The sequence below is a fragment of the Fringilla coelebs genome (genome assembly GCF_963513975.1).
Source record: "Fringilla coelebs genome assembly, chromosome: 8".
NCBI lineage: Eukaryota > Metazoa > Chordata > Aves > Passeriformes > Fringillidae > Fringilla > Fringilla coelebs.
The window spans coordinates 32,169,212-32,192,814 of NC_140066.1; the positions used below are offsets into that span (position 1 = coordinate 32,169,212).

General features: G+C 38.4%; 1 protein-coding gene across 4 annotated transcripts in view; it reads left to right on the forward strand.

Annotated features, from left to right (window-relative positions):
* Positions 1 to 470: 470 nt before the first annotated feature.
* Positions 471 to 23,603, forward strand: part of WDR11 (WD repeat domain 11) — a 35,388-nt gene continuing 12,255 nt past the window's right edge. For 2 of the 4 annotated variants that reach the window (XR_014616340.1, XM_084210409.1), the window contains exons 1-18: positions 471 to 638; positions 1,584 to 1,695; positions 5,010 to 5,163; positions 6,024 to 6,197; positions 7,235 to 7,421; positions 7,893 to 8,058; positions 8,263 to 8,377; positions 9,384 to 9,579; positions 10,640 to 10,743; positions 11,218 to 11,394; positions 12,728 to 12,812; positions 17,625 to 17,731; positions 19,590 to 19,665; positions 21,113 to 21,221; positions 21,526 to 21,650; positions 22,052 to 22,199; positions 22,528 to 22,634; positions 23,099 to 23,213. Coding sequence is in view for 3 of the 4 variants with exons in the window: in XM_084210409.1 (XP_084066535.1) it covers positions 553 to 638; positions 1,584 to 1,695; positions 5,010 to 5,163; positions 6,024 to 6,197; positions 7,235 to 7,421; positions 7,893 to 8,058; positions 8,263 to 8,377; positions 9,384 to 9,579; positions 10,640 to 10,743; positions 11,218 to 11,394; positions 12,728 to 12,812; positions 17,625 to 17,731; positions 19,590 to 19,665; positions 21,113 to 21,221; positions 21,526 to 21,650; positions 22,052 to 22,199; positions 22,528 to 22,634; positions 23,099 to 23,213 (2,343 nt within the window). In the remaining variant the exon portion in view is untranslated. The remainder of the gene's footprint in view (positions 639 to 1,583; positions 1,696 to 5,009; positions 5,164 to 6,023; positions 6,198 to 7,234; positions 7,422 to 7,892; positions 8,059 to 8,262; positions 8,378 to 9,383; positions 9,580 to 10,639; positions 10,744 to 11,217; positions 11,395 to 12,727; positions 12,813 to 17,624; positions 17,732 to 19,589; positions 19,666 to 21,112; positions 21,222 to 21,525; positions 21,651 to 22,051; positions 22,200 to 22,527; positions 22,635 to 23,098; positions 23,214 to 23,603) is intronic. The other 2 variants (XM_084210410.1, XM_084210411.1) reach the window with 2 other exon arrangements.

Sequence of the window (23,603 nt, forward strand, 5' to 3'; positions counted from 1 at the left end):
TGAGAGTGGATCTCAGCAATGCATTTAAATATCTCTAAGGGGTGCCAGAGGATGGTGCCAGAGTCTTCCGTGGTAGCGACAGGATGAGGAGCGACGGCCAAAAACTAAAACACAAGAAGTTCCAGCTCAGCATGAGGAAGAATTCTTCACACCGAAGGCGGCAGAGCCCTGGGACAGCTGCCCGGGGAGGGCGGGGATCTCCCTCCCTGAGGACACTCCGAGCCCACCTGGACGCGTCCCTGCGCCGCCTGCCCGGGTGGCGCTGCCGTGGATGATCTCCAGAGGTCTCTGCCAACCCGAACCGCTCTGAGATCCGCGCCTGGCCCCGGGCACCGCCAGCCCGGCCGGGGCAGAGCAGGGCAGGGCAGGGCAGGGCGGCGGAACTGCCGTTCCCGGGCCGCGGGGCCCCGGCGGAGCGGGCAGCGGCGGCGGCGCCGAGGCGGCGCTTCCTGCGGGGCGGTGCCGGCAGGGCCGCGGGCTCGGCACCGGCGGCCGCGGCTGGGGCGGCCCCGCCGGGCTCCGCTGCGGGCTCCGCTCCCCGCCGGCCTCGCCATGCAGCGCTTCACCGTCAACATCAAGCTGCCGGCGCGGACCCTGACGGGCGCTCTGAGCGCGCCCAACCGGGGCGCGGCGGACTGGTGAGGGCCGGGCCGGGCCGGGCCGGACGGGCGGGGGGTCCCGGGTTCCCCCGCGCTCCCTTGGCCGCAGCCGCGGGTCGGGCTCGGCTCTGCCCCGGCGCTGCCTCCGCCGGCAGAGCCCCGAGCAGCGGCGGGAATCGCGGCCGGGGTAGCGGTGGATCCGGCCCGGGAGGGGCCGGGAGTGCCGCTGCCCGGCCCGGGGCAGGGACAGAGCCGTGCCCGGCGACGAGCGCGGCCCAGCCCCTCCCGGCAGGGACATGCGGGTGCCCAGTGAAGCAGAGATCAGATACCAGGAAGGAATTGTTCCTTGTGTGGGTGCTGAGCCCTGGCACAGGGTGCCCAGAGCAGCTGGGGCTGCCCCTGGATCCCTGCAGTGCCCAAGGCCAGGCTGGACATTGGGGCTGGGAGCACCTGGGACAGTGGAAGGTGTCCCTGCCATGGCAGGGGTGGCACTGGATGGGATTTAAGATCCCTTCCAACCCAAACCATCCTATGATTCTGTGGTTAACTTCTCCTGAAGTCAGACAAGCCTCAGCAGATTTTCACTGTTCCTGTAATAACCCTTGACATGCTCCTTTTTGTCTATAAATATGTAATAAATAAAAAAGATATACAATTAATTATGTCATTGCAAATGTATTTCTTATGTGTGTTCTTACATCTCAAATTTGGGAACACTCTTCATGAATTCCTATGTGATGTTTAAACTTAGAAGAAGATTCTGAGATGGATACAAAGAGATGCTTTGTGGGGGTTCAGAGTTCCAGCAGACAGTGCAATATTATTTTATAAAGCTTTTATGTTACTAAATAGTATTTACCATCTGATAAACATCAAAAAGGGTGTCTAGTAGCATGCATTCAGCTTACCAGAAAAAACCCTTGTTCCTGATGGGAGGAGGTTTTGTTGTGTTTTCCGTGTTGATGATGCTCTGTGCTCTCCCAGGGGCTGGCAAGGTTTGATTGCATATGGATGCCATTCCCTCGTGCTCGTAGTGGATGCCAACTCTGCTCAGACCTTGCAGGTTTTGGAAAGACACAAAGCCAGTGTTGTCAAGGTGAGATGTTCCTGGCTTATGGTATATTTCTTGGTTCTGGTGTTTATGTTATCCTTCTAAATCATTGTAAATACTTGACATGATGTTCCACGTGATTTTGACATGAAATCTGATGTAAAATACATGTATTTTACATAATCTGTTCTGCAGCTAAGTCACATCATGCATGCTGAAATTTGAGTTGAGGTTGATGGTATATCTTTCTAGAAAATATAGAATGTAAAAGATAGAATATCTGGAAACGTTTGTTAGTGTTACAGAACATGTTTCTAGGAAAGCTGTTAACATAAGAGGGTTTCAAAGGAACATTACAAAATATCAAATGAAGCTCTCTGCTACTGCCCTTTCTGATCCTCCCTGTTGGGACAAGTGCACCATTTGTCTTGGAAGTTACTTTTAAGCTTTTCCTTCTTTTCTTACCTGTAGAAAAGGAGCAATAGCAGGCAAAACTGAGCATTTATTTTAGTGATATAAAATGCCTAAAATTTTAGTTTAAGTGTAGAGTACCTGTACTTTGAAGGTTCTTGGAATTGAAGAGTTTCACTTTGGATGAGTGTGGAATAGGTTGTATTTCTTTGATTCATCTTTTCTTTGATTGTGGACAATGACAGATTTCACTTAGAGTTTAGAGGATTGTTTGGCTGGCAAATGTGTTTGGTGGTCCTTGGCACAAGTGTTGTATTTATTAGAAGGCTGTCAATAATTTATGAAAAATAGAGTCTTAGGTAGGGGGGTTTTTAGTGAGGTCTTTTTGTAGTAGAAGGAGAAGATTGAATGTGTCTTCTGCTTTAACATTTTTGCTTAAGCAACAAATTGTAGCAAAATTGGTTTTTGATCTATGCAGACATAGAGTTTAATAAGTTTTGTTACATTCACTAGCTTTGAGAAGTTACATTATTTCAACAGGAACAGAAGTGCTGAAGTCCAATAATTGATAAGATAATTTTGCAAAGCCACTACCTAAAGCTTTATGAGTAGAAATAGACTGTAAGAAAATGGCTCATTTATGAGGTGGGATAATGAAAAAAAAATCCCTTCTATGTAAAGAAATAGGCATTATATAGGAAATAGTTATGGGGCCATAATCATTTCAGATACCTTTACATTGCTAAGAAATTTTCTTCAATCCTTAATTTTTTTTTAAGAGTTTCTAAATGCTAAGAGCACAAATGAGCTGGAATGGATCTGTAAGAAATCTGCTGTGTAAGTCTGGCTTAAACTCCTTGGAGTAGAGCTTCACACCAGGAAACTCAGTCCAGTGGGGATCTTCCCCCTAAAAACCTGTGCCTCAGTTTTGAAAAATTCTAAATCACACCACATCTGTTATGAAGAAAACAAAGAAAAACCAATTGTTTCATCATCCCTTTACAGTACATTTTGCTGTTTTCCTTTAAATGCATCTTCTCCTTTGGCTGTTGTAACTTTGCCTGGAACAGGTAAAAGTTTCCCTGAAAATGGATCCATGTTAGTTGTCCATCTGTCCAAATGCTGTTTGTATTCACAGAATTCACAGAACTGAAGACTTTGTATGGAGTGGATTATATCTGATTTTACCTTCACAAAGAGTATTGAAAGCATGCTTTTATGGAAGAAAATCTAATTACAAGAGAAGTTTTTTAATTCACCACAAGAATGAGAGGATTGAAATTATGTTTATTAATGCATCCTTTTTGATGCATTAATAAATAGTGATAATAAGGCTTTATAAATGAGGTGGTATGAATTGTAAAAATTAAAGAAAAGTCACCTCTGGTTCCTGATTCTGCCCAAGTAGATAGTGACTAATACTGCTAGAAAATAATTTCTTTTAGTAGGTGGTGAGGTCCTGTGTGGGGACTTGGATCAGTGTCACTGCAGAGAGGAATGAGGTTCATGGTGTGGGAGCACCACATGGGCTCTGCTTAGGGCTGGTCATATAAAGATCTCCTTTTTTGTAGTTTTGAGCTTGGTGACAGCTCCTCCCTTGAGAAAGGATGTTTTCCAGACTTGAGATTTTCTTTGAAGTAATATGCATTTAACTGAGAAATAAATAGCTTTGTGGGTTTTTAAAATTACAGTTACACAGCCACCTGCAGATATCCTCAGGGGTAGTTCTTTCTTGAACAGCAGGGAAGCAAGAATTGCAAAAATGAAATTTGTAGGTAGAGGAGAGTCTCTCAAGAATTCTTTGTGATTCTGGTAGAAACATACTTTGAGTTTATAGAGTTAGAGATTATGTGCTGTGCATGTGTCACATTTGTTTAATTTATTCTGCTGGTTTGTGAGACATCCTTCTCACACCTCTGAGAGGGGCAGCACAAAGGTGCCAGCAGGGCTCTGAATGCTGCTGTAAATCTGCTTCATGGTACAGAGTTAGTGGTGCCCAATGGCATTGCTGGATCAGTTTTTAAATGTCATGTTTTAGGATCTGTAGAAAATCCTGTGTTTCCCTCACCCTTTCTGTGACAGGCAGTGACAGTGCACATGCTGGAATTTTTGTAGCAGGTGAATTCCCATTAGCTTAACAATAATGTTTCTTTATTCTGCCAGTGTGTGCAGTCTCTCCTGGGGCAGAAGTTCACCTTAAAAGCAGATAGCAAAAAACATGTGGGATAGATAAGGAAGAAGTCAGTGTTATTCCACCTCTTCTAATCTGAGGGGAGTTGTAGACAGAGTGTTTCAGATTTCAGACACAGATTTCTCATAGGTATTGTCAGTTTACAAGTCTGTGCAGCTTGAAATCCCAAACTGGAAAGTGGTACCTGGAAATCAGTGGTGGCAATGTGCTGAAAATAACCAAAAAGGTAGCAAATGTCAGCAATAGCTTGTTTTTGGTTTCTTATAAGACAACACATAAACTAAAGACTAACTTTCCTTCCTCACCAATACTACAATATATTTGTCAGATTAGGAAAATTGCATGTTTTAGGATGTCTATAAAAATTGAATGATAATTTTTCAGCTTTCATTTGATTGGAAATCAGTGGGTTTAGGCTTGTGGGTGCCCACAGAACCTTAAACATTGCCATTTGATTTCCTCTAAATGTTTGAGGAAATTCTTTATATACATGGTATGTATGTTTGGATTGCTGTGTTCTCTTCAGGAACATATTCTCCAATTATGTAATTGGAGAATATCAGCATGCAATCATGCAGCACAGTGCTGACCTACCTTAAATTTACACAAGTGATGGTGGCTTAAAGGTATGTTACAGGTGCTGTTGGCATTAGCTATTACTGTGCTTTTTTATATAGTTCATTGTCTGAAAAACATGAACTATGGTGTCTGTGCCATCCATTTATCTCCTTTAACCAATTCCCATCTGCATTTTCAGGTTAAGTGGGCTAAGGAAAATTACCACCACAATGTTGGCTCTCCATATTCCTTACGTTTGGCTTCTGCTGATGCCACAGGGAAAATCATTGTGTGGGATGTGGCCACAGGAACAGCTCGCTGTGAAATCCAGGAGCACTCAAAGCCCATCCAAGGTGAGGATAGTGCCTGGTGGTGAAATGGGAGTTGTTTTATGGAGCATTGTGTACAAATCCATCACCTGCCTTTTATCAACTCTGCTCAGTTCTGACAGGGAATTTTCCTGTTGGGATTACTAGCCCTCTGTATGTTTGCTTGTTCATTTTATGAGTAAATGGAAGATTTACTGTCCCCCAGAGGAATGCTGTGAGGTTTAATTCATTATGGTGATGTTTTCCAAGTTCTTGTGACAAAAATGAAATTTGATTCTATTTTTATGAACAATATTGATTGAAATTATAACATTTACTATGTCAAGTACATCTTCCTGCTCTTCAGCTGGAGTTGGGGTTTTTTGGGGCGTTTAAAAAATTTGTGATGATGCTTATGTTATACCTGGTGGGCTTTTAAAATCTATTAAATTAAAGTCCTCTTATAAAATTAGATTGTTTGGGTTTTGTTATTATTCTGTTTTTTAAATCCTATGAAATAAAATGCAACATTTTAAATCTGATACTGAGCCACTGAAAATTTGTTTATTGACTACAGTTCATTCTAGTTTTATTACTTTTTGTTTGTGTGCATTATAAATTGGGTTTTATTTACTCCTGACGCCTATTCACTGAAGGTTTAAAGGAGTCCTAACCATTCCATCTGAGGATTTCTACAGCTTTTTGGACCAAATGGAGCCTTTTATTTTCTGTGAAACCAGGGAAATCTCTTTCCACCTCTGAAAGGGCTGAGTGTTACTCTCAGTTTCATTTTACTTTTGAGCTTAAGACTGATTAAAAGGTTTTAGAGTGAAGAAGATATTTTTGTCCAGATCCAAGCTGATACCATCCCAAATATTAATTTTGTTCCTTATTTCTTTTGACAGACATGCAGTGGCTGTGGAATCAAGATGCTTCCAGAGATTTACTGCTTGCAGTTCACCCACCAAATTATATTGTACTGTGGAATGCAGACACAGGCACCAAACTTTGGAAGAAAAGTTATGCTGAAAATATCCTGTCTTTTTCATTTGACCCCTTTGATCCCTCACATTTAGCTTGTAAGTTTATATGTGTGAAACATTGGGGCCTGGATATGTGTGAGCAGGAAAATTGTTAAACTGGAATGTAAATGTTGAAATTAAAAGTAGTGGATTGGAGAGAATAATGTCAGAAATGCCAATAAGAAATCAAAACAAAGACAGGGAGCCTGTGGCCAGTGTGCAGTCTTAGTTTAGAAGGTGCTGCTGTGTGGGAAAGCAGGCACAAGTGGGGAAGATAGAGATCTGAAAAGCTGGAGACTTTACAAAAGGAAATGTGAAGTGTGTAGAGGGAGCTGGAGGAAGCCAAGGATAGAGAGCCCTGTGAAATGTAAAAGGCTATAAAGGGATGGGTGCTGAGGGAGAAACCAGTGAGATAAGTAGACTAAGAATAAATTTTATTTTCAACAGAAAGGATTTTAGAGGACTCAGTGTGAGATCAATACCAGAAGTGATTCAGATATCAAGGGGGATGCAGTGCAGATTTATTAATTTTAGCAGAAAGAAACTGAGAGAAATAGGAGGGTTGCCATTTTATTCTTGAATTTATTTTCATCACTCCTGACCTGTAATGAGACAGTGCAGTTTCCAGCCTTTGTAGTTTGGGGATTTTTTTAATCTGCCATATCATTCAACCTTCTATAAACACTTCAGCTGCACAGCTGAGCTTTGTGCTGCAACATAAATAGTGTGAATTAATGATTATTTGAGTAATGCTCTGCATGAGAACAAAAAATGGTGATACAGTCAGTGTTTGTCTCCTATTTGAATTGTGAATATTAAAGAAAAACAGTTGGTGAGAGAGAATAACTGAGCTTCTGCCAGAAATACAGTAGTTTTTAATATAAAAATTGAGGGGTTTTTGATATTAATTGATTTTAATGGATCATCTGCTGCTCTTTCAGTTAGAAAGTGCTGGTTGTCTAGAATTCTAAGTTTTCTATCTGATACAGTATTAGCAAAGTTATTAACATCTCTCCTCGCCAAAATGTCATTAAAATGGAATGCCACAATCAAATTGCAGGCTGAATTGGGTTTTTTTCTCCTTCTTGGTCCAGTGCTCACCAGTGAAGGAATAGTGTTCATCTCTGACTTCTCCCCTTCCAAAGCTCCTGCCAGCTCAGGGAAGAAAGTTTACATCTCCAGTCCTCATTCCAGTCCTTCTCACAACAAGCTGGCTGCTGCTACAGGGGCCAAAAAGGCCCTTGATAAAGTCAAAATCCTAATCAGTAATGAAAAACCAAGGTAGGTTGCAAATATTTCTTCTCAGATAATTCCTTGTGTACTTGATGTTGTCAATGTACTGAGGTTAAAGGCTGTAAGGAAATATACACAAGATATAAAATTGAGGTAAGCAGTGTGTCTGAGGGTAATTTCCCATGAATGCCAGTAAATGTCAGGGCAACCAGTGCTGTTCCTAAGTGAATTGCTTTGGATTTGAGATGTGCAGGAATTACACTTGTTCCATTTGAATGAAGTGCAATTGTTAAAATTACTCTGTAATCTTATTTAGACAAAAGTCAACAGAATGTGTTTTTGGAAGTCAGTGGTGCTTTGCACTGCTCTGACAGAGAAATGGAAATCTGCAGTTGCTTGTGATCAAAATAGAGGTTACTTGAAAAAATGCAGTTGCAGGAGAAATGAAACTTTTAATTTTATTTTGAATTTGATCTGTTCATTACACACACTGATGTAAGTTCATGTCTGATTTTACAGTGCTGAATCTGTAACACTCAATGACTGTCTTCAGTTGTCATATTTGCCTTCCAAAAGAAACTACATGCTCTTACTGTATCCCAGGGAAATTCTGATTCTTGACTTGGAAGTGAATCAGACAGTGGGTGTGATTGCCATTGAAAGGACAGGGGTGCCTTTCATACAGGTGAGGTAGATTTCAATTTTGTTCAATTATTTTTTCCAATTAATTGACTTCCTTAGTGACAAATCCTGTAGGTGCAGAAATTCATGGAAGTGTTGCCTTAATGGTAACATTTTTAATGATTTGCTCAAACATCAGGAATTGTGGGCTCCCTTGCAAGTAAGGGAGATTTTGAATATGCAACCTAACAGCCATCTCTTTGCCCAGGTAATCCCTTGTTTTCAGAGGGATGGGTTATTTTGCCTCCATGAAAATGGTTGTATCACGTTGAGGGTTCGCAGATCCAACTGCAGCATCACTGCAACTCCAAATGAGGAGCCAGGTGAGTTTTGTGTCAAAAATGTCCAGAAATGAACTTGGATGCATTTTAATTAATAATTTAACACCAATAATGACCATCATGTCTCATACAGGATGGTGAATCTAGTGTCCTTCTAGAGTTTTGTCTCTTATATGTTGAATTTAAATTTAAATATATGCTATATTTTCCCAGAACAAATTCCAAAAATAAATTCAAAAAGCTTTTGAATTCCCTGGTGCTAAGTCTGAGATAGTTTATATTAATTATATTAATATCCTGAATATCCTTTTATTGATGAATAATGCTTACATTAGTAAGTGGCTTAACAGTCACATATACAATAATGTTTTAACTAAAATATTAAAGTGTTCTTTTTATCTGTAAGAAAAATTTTTTGGCAAACACAAGATTTTGGAAGTCAATTGGAAAGATTGATTTTAGACCTAAAATGTGGGCTTAAATTTAGATTAAAATCTGAATTGTTAAGCTTTTGTTTCATGAAATGTTACTAAGAATGGTCTTTTAAATCTAATGGTGGAGACTGGAAAAAAAAGAGAAAGCATAGTGAATTCTGTTTGTTCCTTTTGGTTTGGGCAGTTTGCTAATTTCTAGTAAACTACATTACTGGCTTGCAAGTTCACCAATAAACCTGGAATTTTTGATTGTGGAGAGCAGGTTCTGCCCGGCTATGAAACAGTTATTGTTTTAGGTTTTTCAATATTGATATGGAATAATATATTAAATATTCTATATTTATGTATATTTTATAAATTTTAATTATATGAATAAATAAATAAATAAATAAAGTATACACATATAAATATATGTGTATAGTTACATTTTGGAGAACTTTCCAGAGCCTTGTTGTGTACAGCAAGATCAAGAAGGTGTTTTTAGTTGCTTTTCCTGATTGTTGCACATGTATTTCCATTGAAGTGCTCAGTCATGCCCCACATTTCCCTCTGTTGATTGCTCCCATCCCATGTTTTTCACTCTGTGTGTTCTCTCTGGGCTGTTGGTGTTGCAGATCCAGAGCCAGCTCAGGAGCTGGTTTATGATTTAAGAAGTCAGTGTGATGCCATCAGGGTGACCAAAACAGTTCGACCCTTCAGCATGGTGTGCTGCCCAGTGAATGAGAATGCTGCAGCCCTCATAGTCAGTGATGGCAGGGTGATGATCTGGGAATTAAAATCCAGCATTTCTGGCAGAAATGTGCGCAACAGGTAACGGGATTTGCTTTTCTTTCCAAAGTTCCTTTTTTTTCCAAGTGGTGTTCAGGATTTTGTTGTCTTTTAAAGTGATCCTTCTGTGCCTGGAAATGTTTCATGTCTCTACATGTGTGTGAGTGAAGGAAGAGGAACAAATTATGTCTTCCAGATAGATCAGTTCCCTTTCTTTGAGGAAGTGCAGGAACTGTATTTACTTTTTTTTTTTTTTTTTTTTTTTTCTAAAGGCAGTTCCATGCTGAGTATCTGGACTAAGAAAATAAAAGTTAGAATGACTATTTATTTTATTTTGGGGGAGTATTTTCCTCTAATTTGGCTTTCTTCAGACCATATAATTTCCCTTAGGAATGAATCCCTCACTTTCAGTCACATATAAAGACCAAAACAAGTCTGTAAAGAGCTACACTTTTAGTAGGGGAATGGCTTTCTGCTGGATTTGTGTGAATTTGACACTGAGCAATATGAAGCTGCACAGTAGGTGACTGGAACATGGTGATGTAAAAAATGTTTTAATACACAGAGCCTTTAGAATTTGAGATTTGGAGCAGTCTCTCAAAATACTGTGTGAAGTGATACAGTGCTTGGAACAGTCAATGTATTAAGGTTGTTCTGCTGCAATAACCCTTTAAAGTACTATGGAATAAAATAAATAACTTGCTGCCATAAAAAAATATAATTCTTTTAAATGTCAGTACTACCAGGTTTTCAGCATAGATCCTCTTGTGGCTCATCAGAGATTTAGTATTTTTATTCTTAGTGTTCCCAAAAACAGTGCTAGATGGATTCCTTGTGCTGCACATCCAGGAAAGCTGTTTAGAATCTAAATTGGTTTTTACTTCTTCTGTTCTTAAGGGTTATTTCTAAAACACTGATCTTTGTCAGGAAAAATGTAATATTGCAAGAGCTGAGTAGGTCTGTGCTCTTAGCTGGTGACACAGAGCTGCCCCAGCCCAGCAGGACACAGCTGCCAAGGCAGCCCAAAATAAAGGGGCAGTTTGAGTCCCTTGGGGAAGGAAATGGTGCCTGCATGAGGAACTTGTTCCCATTTCTTTTGCAGCAGTTCCAGTGCTTCACCTCTGTATTCCCCAGTCTCTTTCTGTGGAATCCCTGTAGGAGCATTCCAAAATAAACTTCCAGACCTCTCGTTAGACAACATGATTGGTAAGAATTTCTTCCATTGATCCCACTGCTACTAATTTCTTATGGTTTTAAATCATTTTGTACATCTTACCTTACTTAAAACTTGTACCTTTTAGAATTATATTCCAACAGTAACTCTGAAAAGGAAGAATTCCTGTTTCTAAAGAAATCATTAAATGAATCCTCTTGAGGATTTTGTGTTGAGGATCATTGTTCCAAGTTTATTTTTTTGGAGGAAAAAAAGTATTTTAAAATGGAATTTGGACAAAACACTTTGATTTTTTGTTACTAAGCTTAGAAGCCAATTTATCTGATACATCCCCTCTTTGTGAACTCTAAACAGTAACCAGTCTTCAGAAAAGTTTTATCATGCCAAGCTCAAGAGGAATGTCTTACACATTGTTTGTAAATTTTTATTTTACAAATTTCTGTCGGAAAACTTTCTGTAACATCTCCAATTAAAATTTCATGCTAACAAGAGCTTTCACTTTTAAGCAGGGCAGGGTGCAAGCCCTGGAGAAGAGCTAAGGAATTCATTCCTGCAGGAAGTGCACCTCAAATTCCTGCTGACAGGACTTCTGTCCGGGCTGCCTCTGCCTCCCTTCGCCATCCGCATGTGCCCACCCCTCACAACCAAAAACATCAAACAGTATGAGCCCATCCTTGCTGTTGGTGAGTGCCTTCAGCAAGTTATTCATTGCTCTGAAAATAAATCCTGTGTTCAATTCAAATATAGTTGTTGGTACAGAAAAAAAAAATATATGTTGATGCTGTGTAATTTATTGCAGATAGTGACCTTGGTTTGGTTCTGTGAGTCCTTGGGGTTTTGTTTTGCCTTGGGTTTAAGCAATGCTACCTGCAAAATGCAATATAGTAGCAAGTTTGTATTTATCCTGGTATTTACTGTGATATTGGTCTGCTGATATACTCAGCATTTTATGTGTTGCTCCCACTTCATTCTGAATGTCAGGAAATAGGGACTTCTGTAGCTCTGCATTCCTAGAACAAGCAAATGAACTTCACAGAGACTTTATTTTTGCTCTGATATGAGTTTCTAAAATTACACTTGCAGCACATTATTTTTTCTGTCTGAATCTATTCTGTCTTACCACAAATGTAGTTAAACTCATCTAGCTATTACAATAGTTGCCAGTGAGCACCTGATGTATTAACTCAGAATTTTCCCTATTTAAACCTTATTTTCTGGCATCTTCTTTCAGAGTTGTGCTCCAAATCATAGGCAATCCATCATGACATGATGTGATGCTGCTAAAATGTAACTTGTGGTTTCCCATGAGCTGCAACTGTTAAAAAAAGTGAAATATAAATATTAGAAAACAAATAGGTGTAAAGTGCATTTACAGCAAGGTCTTTTTTCTTAACATACCTGAATGGCTCTTTAGGTATCCATTGTTGTGTTTCATAGTGTTGATATGAATATAATGAAGTGTCTAATTGAAAATTGTAGGTTTCAGTATTTCAGAAGGTTTTTGATGTAATTGAAGCTCAGAGCTACTAGGTTACTGATTTCTAATTTGAAAGAACTCATTCTTTCAGGATGAGAAAGCAGAATTGCTGTAATGATTTTGTAAAATCTACCCAGGATTCTCCCCTGGCATTATTGGGGGATAACAGTTAAAACATTTCTTTGAGGCATTTACTCAGCTCCAGTAATCAAAGCAAAAAGAAACATTAATTTCTTCTTCAGTTGGGTGGGTGTGTTGTGGAAATGCAAGAAGAATAATCAGATTTTCTACAGGCTCTACAAAAATGTTTGGGAAAATGTCTTGATCCAAATAGTTATCAGTGGCTGCAGAGGGTTTAATATTTGGGATTTAAGTGCTAGAAATACACATAGTTTTTATAAAATGGTAAGATATTAATAGTTACAGGTATCTAAAAATAAGAGAGAGAGATAGAAATAGCTGTTAATCCTGCATTTTCACTAAAGAATGGAAGAAAATAATAATATGTGTGCCTATATTTTTTTTATCAATTTTTATAGGTACAAGCAATGGCTCTGTCCTGGTGTTTCACCTCACAAGTGGACTCCTCCACAAAGAGTTAAGCATCCATTCCTGTGAAGTCAAGTGAGTTTCATTTTAATTCCTCATTACTCTAATCCTTCTAGAAAACAAATGCTGAAACACCTGAGGGATGTTACCCAGCAGTGTGGGTGTCTTGCCTTGCTGTTAATGAGATCAGGAAAATTGTTAATGAAATCAGGGTAGAGTGCTGTACCCTGCCTTTGCTGTGTGAGAGCTGTAACACCCTGACAAAACTGTAATGAAAATTACACTGAAAGAAATATTGGAATTGCATCTGTGCCTGCTGATCTGGGATGCATATCAACTACTTCCAGTCTCTTCAGTGCACTGCAGGACAAAGAAGTCTTTTTAGGACAAGAAACTTCATTTATTCTGTAACTATTGAGATTGAGTCCTTTGAAATAATGCTGGTTGGTATGTCAGGCTTTATTTACTTTATGCCCTTGGGGTTGAAATTGCTGTTTAGAGTTTTAATCCTAAGGGAAGTAAAGATAATTTTTTAAAGACTGAATATAGGAATCAATATTTATCCATCCTGAGAAGGAACAGGGTAAGTTTTAAAGCCTTTGTGCTGTGTGTTTGTGTGCACACAATAGCAGAACTTTTTGGATAACTGATGGCAAAGATGTTCAAGGTGCTGCTTGCTGGTTACATATTTCCAGGCAGATTTAAGCATGAAAATCAAATACTAATTTCTAGTACAAATATTAGTAAAAAATTGTATCAGAATTGTGTTGTGCAGCCTTCATCTGGTTAAGGTCTGCATTTTACTGTGCATTCTGCAAAAAGTTAAGGAAAGTGCAGAGTGCTGAGAATAGGCAGCTCTGAGAGTTCATTGTGGAAATCTGCTTGGAATCTACCACCAAAATTACTTCCTTTATGTTTGTGGTGTGATCACTTGGCCCTTTCTCTTCTAAACCATTTAAATCTCTTGGTTTCATACCATTAACTGCACATGAAATTATTCTAATTTTACTCTCTGTTATGCAGCACAAGAGGAGAGACCTTTTTTATGACAGCAATTATAGAACTCAAGATGAAAAACCCTACTTGCATTTGACATGTCAAAAAAAAAGGAAGGTGGAGAGGGAGGAGAAAATAAACACAATTTTGCAAAAAAAGCTTTGTGCATTGCTAGAAATGTTGTTAGTTTGGGTTTTTCAATTTGGTAAAGGGTTTGCAGCTTTTGAAAAACTTTAATAATATATTGCCTTTCTAGCAAAGGCCCTCAACAGGTCTTTTTAGAATTCCTATAAAATGTTTGGGAATTCTATTTAGCCTTAAGCCGGTATCAGGGTACATCTTTTAAATATTTGTTAGTTCCCTCAATTATCTGAATGATTTTCTACATAATTTTTACAAGTTCAAGGGAATGCTTCAAGCAATTTAGATGAAGGCATGGAGATTCTTTTCTTTTTTTTAATTAATTTTCATGGAGTGCAAAAGTTCTACTTTCACTGGGAATTGTTACTTTACCTCTAAAATGTGGGTGGATTGAATAATGGCTCTGTTTCCATTTTATCTGAAAGAACACCTCAGGGACCATCATTATTTTGGTATGTAATTGAGAACACCCTGAAATTGTAACTCAAGGCCAGCAGAGTTCTCAGTGCTCTTTATTTAGGAAGAGAATGTAATAAAAATAAGGCAATTTCCCTTTACACACAAAGTGTTCTGAAATAATGGCCACTGAGCTGTTTGGATGTTAGCTATTATGATTTCTTTTTGTTTTTTGGGTTTTTTTTTGAGATTAAAGTGTTCTACATATGTAGTCACAAGCTGATTTATTTATTTTATAACTATTTTTGCTAGGTTTTTTTGGTTTGTTGTTTTTTTGTTTGTTTTTATTTAAACTTTGTGTTGTGACTAGAAGGGGGAAGAATTACCTTTCTGTCCTTCCTTTTAAGATATTTCATACTTGTGAGTAACCTTGAATATTAATTTGATTTATGATTATTACTTAGCTTTCACTATTAGTTTAGTATTATAGAAGTAAATACTTTTCTGTCGAGTTTAATTTTATTTTTATAAGGAGATGGACGTAAGAAGCAGCAGAAATGCTTAAAGCACACAAAGAGGGGAAATCAACCAGGCCACTGCCAGGAGTGTAAGTGAGGGGGAAAATCAAGAAGGGGATTTTGGCCTGGCAGGAACTGGGAGCAGGAGGTCAGGATTCCTTCAGAACAGAGAGAAATACAAATCATTCTGATCACTAAGAGAAACTGGAGGAACCATGAAATAACCCAGTCTGATACCTGTGGACAGTAGGCAAAACAGGAGATAATAAAACACCTTCAGTGCAGGGAACAATATATTTGAGACATGCAAATAAAATGTGCAGTGCAGCTTTCAGTTCAGTGGCACATTTGCAGCTCTCAGTGCTGTTTTGCTTATTCTGGTACTGAAATAGCTGAGACTGGAGCAGTGCTGCTCATTCTTTGTCACTGAAGCTCAGCAAGTTCAAGGCTGCAACAGCTTTTATTTTTAAAATTAAAATCTCACTGTCTGTAATAAGAATGTCTATGGCCTGCAGGCACAACTTGAAAATTACTACATTACATCCAAATTTTAGCAGTTGAATTGAAGCTGTTTTAGCATTTGAATTTCAGCTGACTGCTCTTTGGGAAACTGCTTTGCAAACATTCATCACCTCTTTAAAAAAACTTTCCCTGAATGGAGAAATTAGAATGAAAAATGTCTACCACCACTTTGGGAGCACATATGGTTTAATTTCCCATTTTGCCTTTCTCTTTTTCTTAGAATCCCTAAATTTAAGTAGCAGCTGCCATGTCATAAAGTCACAACAATCTATTCCCAACTAGAAATGTAATTTGTGTTTTTCTCCACTTCACTGCACTTTGTGATTTGTTTGCTGATTGATGATTGGAAACATTAATCAAAACAACAGAGTGTCACTCCTGAAGTAACTTAGACAAGTTGAATGTATAGAAACCCTAAATGTTACATTTTAAAAGAGTGGATTCAGTCTGAGAAGTGGCTGAATGACAGCTGAATGTAACTCTTCATTCAGATAGGCAAATATGATTTTATTAAGAAATATTTCTATTTCAATAGGGAAGGCATTACTTGTTTCCATCATTAAAATTTGAACCACTGTCTTCAGATTCTCAATTTCTGTGTATGACAGTGACAAAAATTATGTTGTTTCAGGTGCAAGCAGTTAGCTGAGCTAAGGTTTCCTTTTGATTTCGAGTGTCTTGGGTTTCTGTGGATTTTTATTGGTATTGACTGATGGCCAGGCAGCAGCAGAGAAAAAGGACTTGCCCTGTTAAATGTGAGCTGATGAAAGAAGTGTAGAAAATGCTTCAGGTCTTTGCAGGAGAATGGTGAATAACTACCAGTAATAACAGTTTATTAGGAGTGGGCTTTTTCCAAAAAACATAGATGGGATAAATGGAAAGGTGTCAGAATTCACATTTCTTCCATTTCAAAAAGCTCCCTGGATTTGTGACCCTTTGGAGACTTGCAAAGTCACCCATTACTGCACTTGTAGATATCTATTCAATCATGCCTGAAATGTTTCAATTAATAATTGAATACTTCTCATTTTGATTGAAATTAATGGTTGAACTTCCATAGGTCCTGCTGGAAAAAAGACTGGGTCCTGAATTTTTGCCATTTCTTGAGGACTTAGGAATAAAGCTTCCCATGTTTTTAAAGTTTGAACTAAAATAAGATAAATATGGCTGTAAATTGTAAGTGCAGAATATTATGGGAGTGGTTTTTGGTTTCACCCATGTACATTGTATTTAGGAAACTTCTACTTAATGCAGTGTGAGCTGGATTTACTGACAGTAAATTATAAATACTGTTATTTATTTTTCTCACACTGCACGTATATTCTTCCAAAACAGGCAGTTGATAAACCAAAATACTTGTCCTGGGAACAATTCTTAAGTAATCTGTGTTTGAAGGCTTTGAGGAAACTTTAAATCCTTTTATCTGTGTTAAAATGAAGTTGGGCACATGTGTGTATTAAAGTTCAATTTTCTTTAGAAGAGCTCCTTGATTTATATCACAGACAAAGCAATTTTTGGAGGCACCAAGTGTGTGTAGGAAATGGGGCTGGAGAAGGGTCTTGTTTAGGGACAGTCCCACCCAGTGCCACTTTCTGTCTCTTTTACCCTGTGGTGTGTTTCAGGAATTGGCTGAGAAACCATCTGTGCTGCCAATATGTTCTGTTGAGTTCAATTTTATTTATTTATTAGTATTATTTATTTATTTAGTAAAGCACTGGAACTTTACATCCTTGCAGCACTGCAACATGATTTTCTTGGGAGCAGCTTTGGTGTGATCCAAAAGAAAAAAAGCCAAAACCAAAGGCAGGTTTTTGGTTCTTTTATGAAATCTCTTCAGGGCCTCTCTTTTTATATCATTTGTATTTCTCTTCTCTCTGGACTGAAAGAAATAAGGCAACCCACACTGCCACCCACATGAATATTTTCCTGTGTGCTGGGAATTTGGAGTTGTTTGATAGCAACCCCTTATTTGATCAGAGCAGGGCTTTTAATCCACTCTACTGCTGAGTATCTGTGAGGGTTTTTTTGCAGAAGTTAACAGCTTTTCTGCCTGAATTTTTTATTTAACCAAAGTAGAGCTGATGCAGTCTGAAAAGAAAGCTGCTCTTAAATTTAATTCAGTAACTTTATATTCACACCATAGTTGTTAATGTGTAGCTTCCTTTTATGCTTAAATATGATGTTTCCAGAAAATGTATAAAATTACATCTGTGCTGGGTTTTTAATATATGTGAACAAAAAATCCTTCAGTTCAGGCTTCTGGTAATTCAAATATTTTGGCTGATATGTTCCATGTATTTCCTTCTGATCACAGGGGGATTGAGTGGATCAGCTTGACTGGCTTCATTTCCTTTGCCACATCAACACCCAACAATCTGGGGCTGGTCAGGAATGAGCTGCAGCTGGTGGACCTTCCAACAGGTTTGTGTTTCCTGGGGAATCTGCTCCAGGAGCTGACAGATTTGCTGGGGAGTGACAAGTTCTATTATTTTTTTTTTTATTATTCTTTCTGTTGTCGTGACAAAATAAAATAATAGAGGAGCTTTAACTGTTCCTGTTCTTCTTTGTGAAGCCACAGGATGTGTTTTGTCTGGTGCTCTGCAGCCACACTTGAGGAAGCACCTTTGCAAAAACATCTTGGACTTCTTAAAAGAATAATAAGTGTCAGCACAGGGTTTAGGAGCAGTCACATGGGGTATTAGTGGTGGATTTTGTTCACAAACTGCACACATTTTCATATTTTCAAATGTGTTTTGTCAAAGTCTGCACCCACTGTTTCATGTGCCCCTGAAATAGTGTCAAACCATTTGTTGTGTTGTGTTGCACATGGTCAGGATTTGAGTGTGAATGAGTGTAAAAGGGATTTTAAACAATAAAACCTGGTACTTTTTATAAAGAATTGGAAAGGTTAAAAAGTAAATAACTGTTAAAAGATACTGTTGATAGCAAAATTTACAGGTTACAACTATTTTGGGCTCATAGTGGATGATAGATACATTTGTAGTGAACTCAGTATGTGCAGAAGAAGAGGTATAACTGGGGAAATTGCACAGCCCAGAACAGGAAGCACTTCAATAATTTTACATTATTTTTGAATGTGAAAACCTGGAGCCACTTCAGTTCTTATTGAAGAGCCTGAATCTTGTGGCACATGGCTAATTCTGAATTGGTTTATACAAAGTGACTTTTAAATTGGTTTTTTTTTAAACTTATGGAAAAGCCTCAGTTGTATTTCCAGGGTGCTGCACAGAGAGGTTATTCTTGTAGCATAATATTATTGTGAAGTTTTTTTCATATAATGTCTTTTTTTTCATCTGTTTAAAATCAAAGCAAAAAAGATACCTGCGCTGAGAAATTAGTCTCATGTAAAATAGGAATCTGATTTTTCACTCAACTTGTAAATCAGTGTAGAACATTTATAGGCAGAAGTCCTCAAAGGTTGAGAATTTCTGCAAGCAACCAGTTTTGAATAAATGTGAGTACATGATAACTAGATTTATTCATGCAGCTGGCTGAAGTAATTTAGCTGTGAGCTACAAGAGGAGTTAAAGTTTATAGCTTGAATTTTCCTTAAAGCTAAGGAGAATGAAACTTCCATAGAAGATGTTGTTTGTAGGTCATTATTTATTTTGATAAATATCATATCTCTAACACCTATAATTCTGCAACACTTCCTACAAGTGGATGAACATTTTCTTGGAGATGAAATTATAAATTCTTAAGATTTACTATTTTAGCTGGAAAGGAAGAGAGAATGGTTCTGATAAGTGTAGAATATAGTTCACCATGAAGTTCTATCACAGTTCATGGCAGAGTTAATTTCTCTTATCAAACTTGAAATCTATTAATTAATTTCTTCCTTGGGGAATGGAAAGAATCTCTCAATGACTTTGAGTGGAAAATAATAACTCTTGGAATTCTCTATATTTATGTAATCCTGATGCATCCATTTGAGTTGCTGTGCTCTGGAAGTGAGTCAGGAGTTAGACTTGACAGCAGAGTTTACAATATATTTAATGTACAGACTTGACAGCAGAGTTTACAATATATTTAGTGTAAACTTGGAGATTTTAATGCTGACCTCTGAAATGCAGTAAAATGAAATACAGTAAAACTTTGACAATGACAAGAGTAACTTTAGTGATGACAGTGATTTGGAGATGTTCTGGTTTGGTTAGTAAGATGGTTCTGTTTACAAACAGAGCAGTTTCTATTTCAATTTCTCTGTTTCTGTTTAGTTTATTGACTGTTGCTGTTCTCCCCCTGTTCTGTGCTCCAGGCAGGAGCGTTGCATTCCGTGGGGAGCGAGGCAATGACGAGCCAGCCATCGAAATGATCAAGGTGTCTCATTTGAAGTAAGTGCCTCAGCCTTGGGAGGTTTATAAATTTCAGTGTACTGCGTGAAAGTCCTCAGAACATCATAGACATTCTAAGACAAAAAGCACTTCAGGGTGTATAGGAAAATATTCAACAGCATCAAGAGGAAAATGCTTCAGAATATTAATTCCCAGTGAAAAAGCTGTGAATGTTTCTGTGGCTGACTTTGTCACTTCAGGATCCAGTCACATTGCAAAATCAGTAATTAATATTTTATTTCTTTCAGGAGTTGTGTTTACTGAACAGGCTTTTTGATAAAATTAAGGAGAATAAAAGGGCTGAACTGGTTTTTTTCAACTTTGATTCTGTTGTGAGTTAATTCTCTTTTCTGTAACTTAAGCCTTACTTAAAACTAGGAAGTTTGGCATTAAAGATTATTCATGTTTATTTAGCTTTTGTAAGTATTTCACACCTTTGCAGTAATTGTCTGCTGGAAAACCAGATGTGAGCTATAGTTGTATGAAAAGTCAACTGATAAAAGACCAAATTGTTTCCTTTCAAGTCCTCATTATTTTAAGCTCAGGCCTGTGACAGGAGGCCCTGATCTTCATGGTATCAAAAAAAAAAATTATAGTACTCTGGAAAATTACATCACTTACTTATAAATGAAATTAAAGTAGTATGGTTTTAATAGGGCATTGTCTCTAAAGAAAAGAGAAGCTTTTTCTTTTTAGTGGAGGAAAAAATGTCTCTAGCTTGCACAGGAGTATTTTTGTATGTAGGAGTTCCAGAGAATCTGGAAGAGAACCATAAAATGTTCTTAATAATGCATTAAAAATTAAGAACAGCCTTGGGCTTAGATGAAGAGGCTGGAGAGTGTTGAGTGAGACAAGAAAGGAGGTTCACTTGCAGAGAGATGAATGCAGTGCCTGAGAGGACAAGTTGCTGCATGGCCTCTGTATTTTCAAGTTAAATGTGAAAAGTGGTGGATTAAAGGTGTTTACACTCACCCAGCTCCACAGATGAGGAGTCTGAAGGCATGGCTGAAAAGTGGTTAGTGTCAGAGGATTTTATGCTCATTTATCCCAGGATTGGGAAGTGGCATGCATCTGCAGGAGGGAAAAAACCTCTGTCCAGCCTGCAGTCTTGTGTGTTTTGCTGGTATTTTGTGCCATCAACTCAGACTGAACATGGTGAGATCAGAGGTGCTGCTGCTCTCTCTGAATTATTCCCCTTGTCTCCTCCGCAGTAATTGTGCAGAACCACCTGGCAGAAATTTGTAATTCTGTTAGCTTTGAAGAGAACTCTTTTTCAGACATTCTTTTGCTCCTCAGTAACTCAAGGGAATCACAAGTTTCAGAGGGGGATTTGATTTGCTCTGCTAACTTGTAGTTTTTGAGGGTCTCCAGAGTGCTGCTGTGAACAACACAAGTGAACTAAAATGCTCAAATGGCTCTTGCTGGAGTAAATTCTCTTTTGTTTCAGGCAGTACCTAGCTGTGGTATTTAAAGACAAACCACTGGAGATCTGGGATGTCAGAACTTGCACTCTGCTCAGAGAAATGTCTAAAAACTTCCCTACAGCCACCGCTCTGGTAAGGAATAAATTCTGTTACCTTTTAATAAGTGTAATACATTGGAATAGTATAAAATCTTTGAACAATTTTGCAGCAAGTGTTACTGTAGCTGTAGCATATGCAGAGAAGTGCTTTAACATTTCATCTGTCACCAAATGGAGACAGGAAAAAAAGGAGGCTCTGGTGAAGAAATCTGCTCTGCCCCTTGGGTGAGGCAGGAAGGTACTGCAGAAAGCAATCTCCTTGGAATCATTATAAAGCCCCAGTAAATTCAGGGAATAAACCTTTGCCTTTTCCATTTTTCCTGGACCATTTTCCACAGGAGTGGTCACCTTCCCATAACTTAAAGAGCCTGAGGAAGAAGCAGCTGGCAGCCAGGGAAGCCATGGCCCGACAGACAGTGGCATCAGACACTGAAGTCAGCAGTGTGGAATCCTCTGTGATCAGGTATCCCCCTCCTGATGGAGTCCTGGGCTACAGCAATTGTTGGTTTCCCACCATGTGTCATTCTTCTAATTAATATTTTGGAACTGATTCTTGAGTACATAGCAAGCAAAACAACTTTATGGGCCTCCCATGTGGGACTTTGCTGTACTTGTTACTCTCAGGTGTGTCTGTGGCAGTCCATTGATGACCTGGTTCTTCAAATAAAACTCTTACTTGCCCTTGGACAAGTTACTTGCCCTTTCCACAAGAGTGGAAGTAATAAATAGTTCACTGTTATATAAATTCTTTAAAAGATATTTACTTTTTTTTTTTGGTGTTGTTTCTGTGCATTAGGTAGAATTTGTCTTGCAATTCTGATTTCAAGAAAGAAATAATTATGTCTCATTATGTTCTTTTTAAAGCTTGTTGCAGGAAGCTGAAAGTAAATCAGAGCTGAGCCAGAACATCTCTGCCAGGGAGCACTTTGTGTTTACAGGTGCTGATGGGCAGGTTTATCATCTCACAGTAGAGGGAAACTCAGTAAAAGACAGTGCAAGAATTCCTCCAGATGTGAGTTCCAATTTTTCTGTATCATTTATGCTTGCATTTTTTGCTTAGCTTTGACTTCTATAAAAAATCAGGGTTAAGCTTTGTAGCAGCAAGTCAGTAATGTGGTACTTTGAAATCTGAAATGAATTCCAACACAAAAACTGATAGCAGTTCTGTTTTCATAGTATTATAAATAATTTTTCCTGTTTTAACTGAGTACAGTTTGGTCTATCATGTTACATAATTTTTTTTAATGCATACCAATGTTGAAATATTTATTCATATGTTTGAGTTTATTAATTTGAGTTATTAATCACAAGATATTTTTCTGCTTCTTAAATATTTTCAGGGAAGTATGGGTAGCATTACTTGTATTGCCTGGAAAGGGGATATCCTGGTTCTTGGAGATGTTGATGGAAACTTAAACTTCTGGGATTTGAAAGCTAGAGTGTCCAGGTATGAATGCAAATTAAGTCTGTCAAACATGAGATGATGTGTATTAGAATGTGGAATGTTTTCATCCTTCCTCATTATTGTTCTTCACTGTAGGGGAAAATGCAAGTATTTTGGAATAAAAATTCAGAAAATGTCTACTGTGTCACAGTTCCCTACATTTGATCTCTTGTGTTTTCAGAAGAATTAAGATTTAATCAAGATTTTAAAACCAGCTAGATGTCTTTTTTTACATTAAGTCTGCAGTGGCTTCTGGTTAAACACTAAGAATTGTAGTGTTTACTCCAAGCATTTCATCATTTTAGTTTAATAAATTCATAATCTGGACATCCATTTCTGTATGCATCTATAGAGAGATTGTTCTCCTCAGTCTGTGCAATACCAGAATCTGCAAAGTTCCTGGAAAGGATTCCATTTCCTACAATATTGGGTACAGAATGATGGATCCAAATCTTGTCTTCCCTTAGGGGGATTCCTACTCACCGGAGCTGGGTGAAAAAAATACGGTTTGCCCCAGGGAAAGGAAACCAGAAACTCCTTGCAATGTACAATGATGGGGTAGAAATTTGGGATTCAAAAGAGGTAAGTGGCTGTGGGTTTGATAGGCACTTCTCTTCAAAGCCCACATCTCACCTCTGGAAATCAGGATGAGTGAGTGATTGAGTTTTACTGAGTCAGGATTTCTTGCTGGCAGTTGTATGATAAAGTCACATGGCTTTTTCAGAAGACTTTTATTCCCTATAAAGCATCTTTGAGCTGCCATCAATGAGAAGTGTCTTCCACTCTTAAAGCTGACAGTGTCTGAGATTCTCTTTGTCATCCTCTTGTAATGGTTTTGAGGCAGACCTTGAAAATTTAAGGGGGAGTCCCCAGTCTGAGACTTCATTCTGGACAGGAGACTGATTTCACTGCTGGTTTTCTGTGTATGGTCAATAGATTTGTTAGGGAATACCAGAAAACCAGACACCTGTT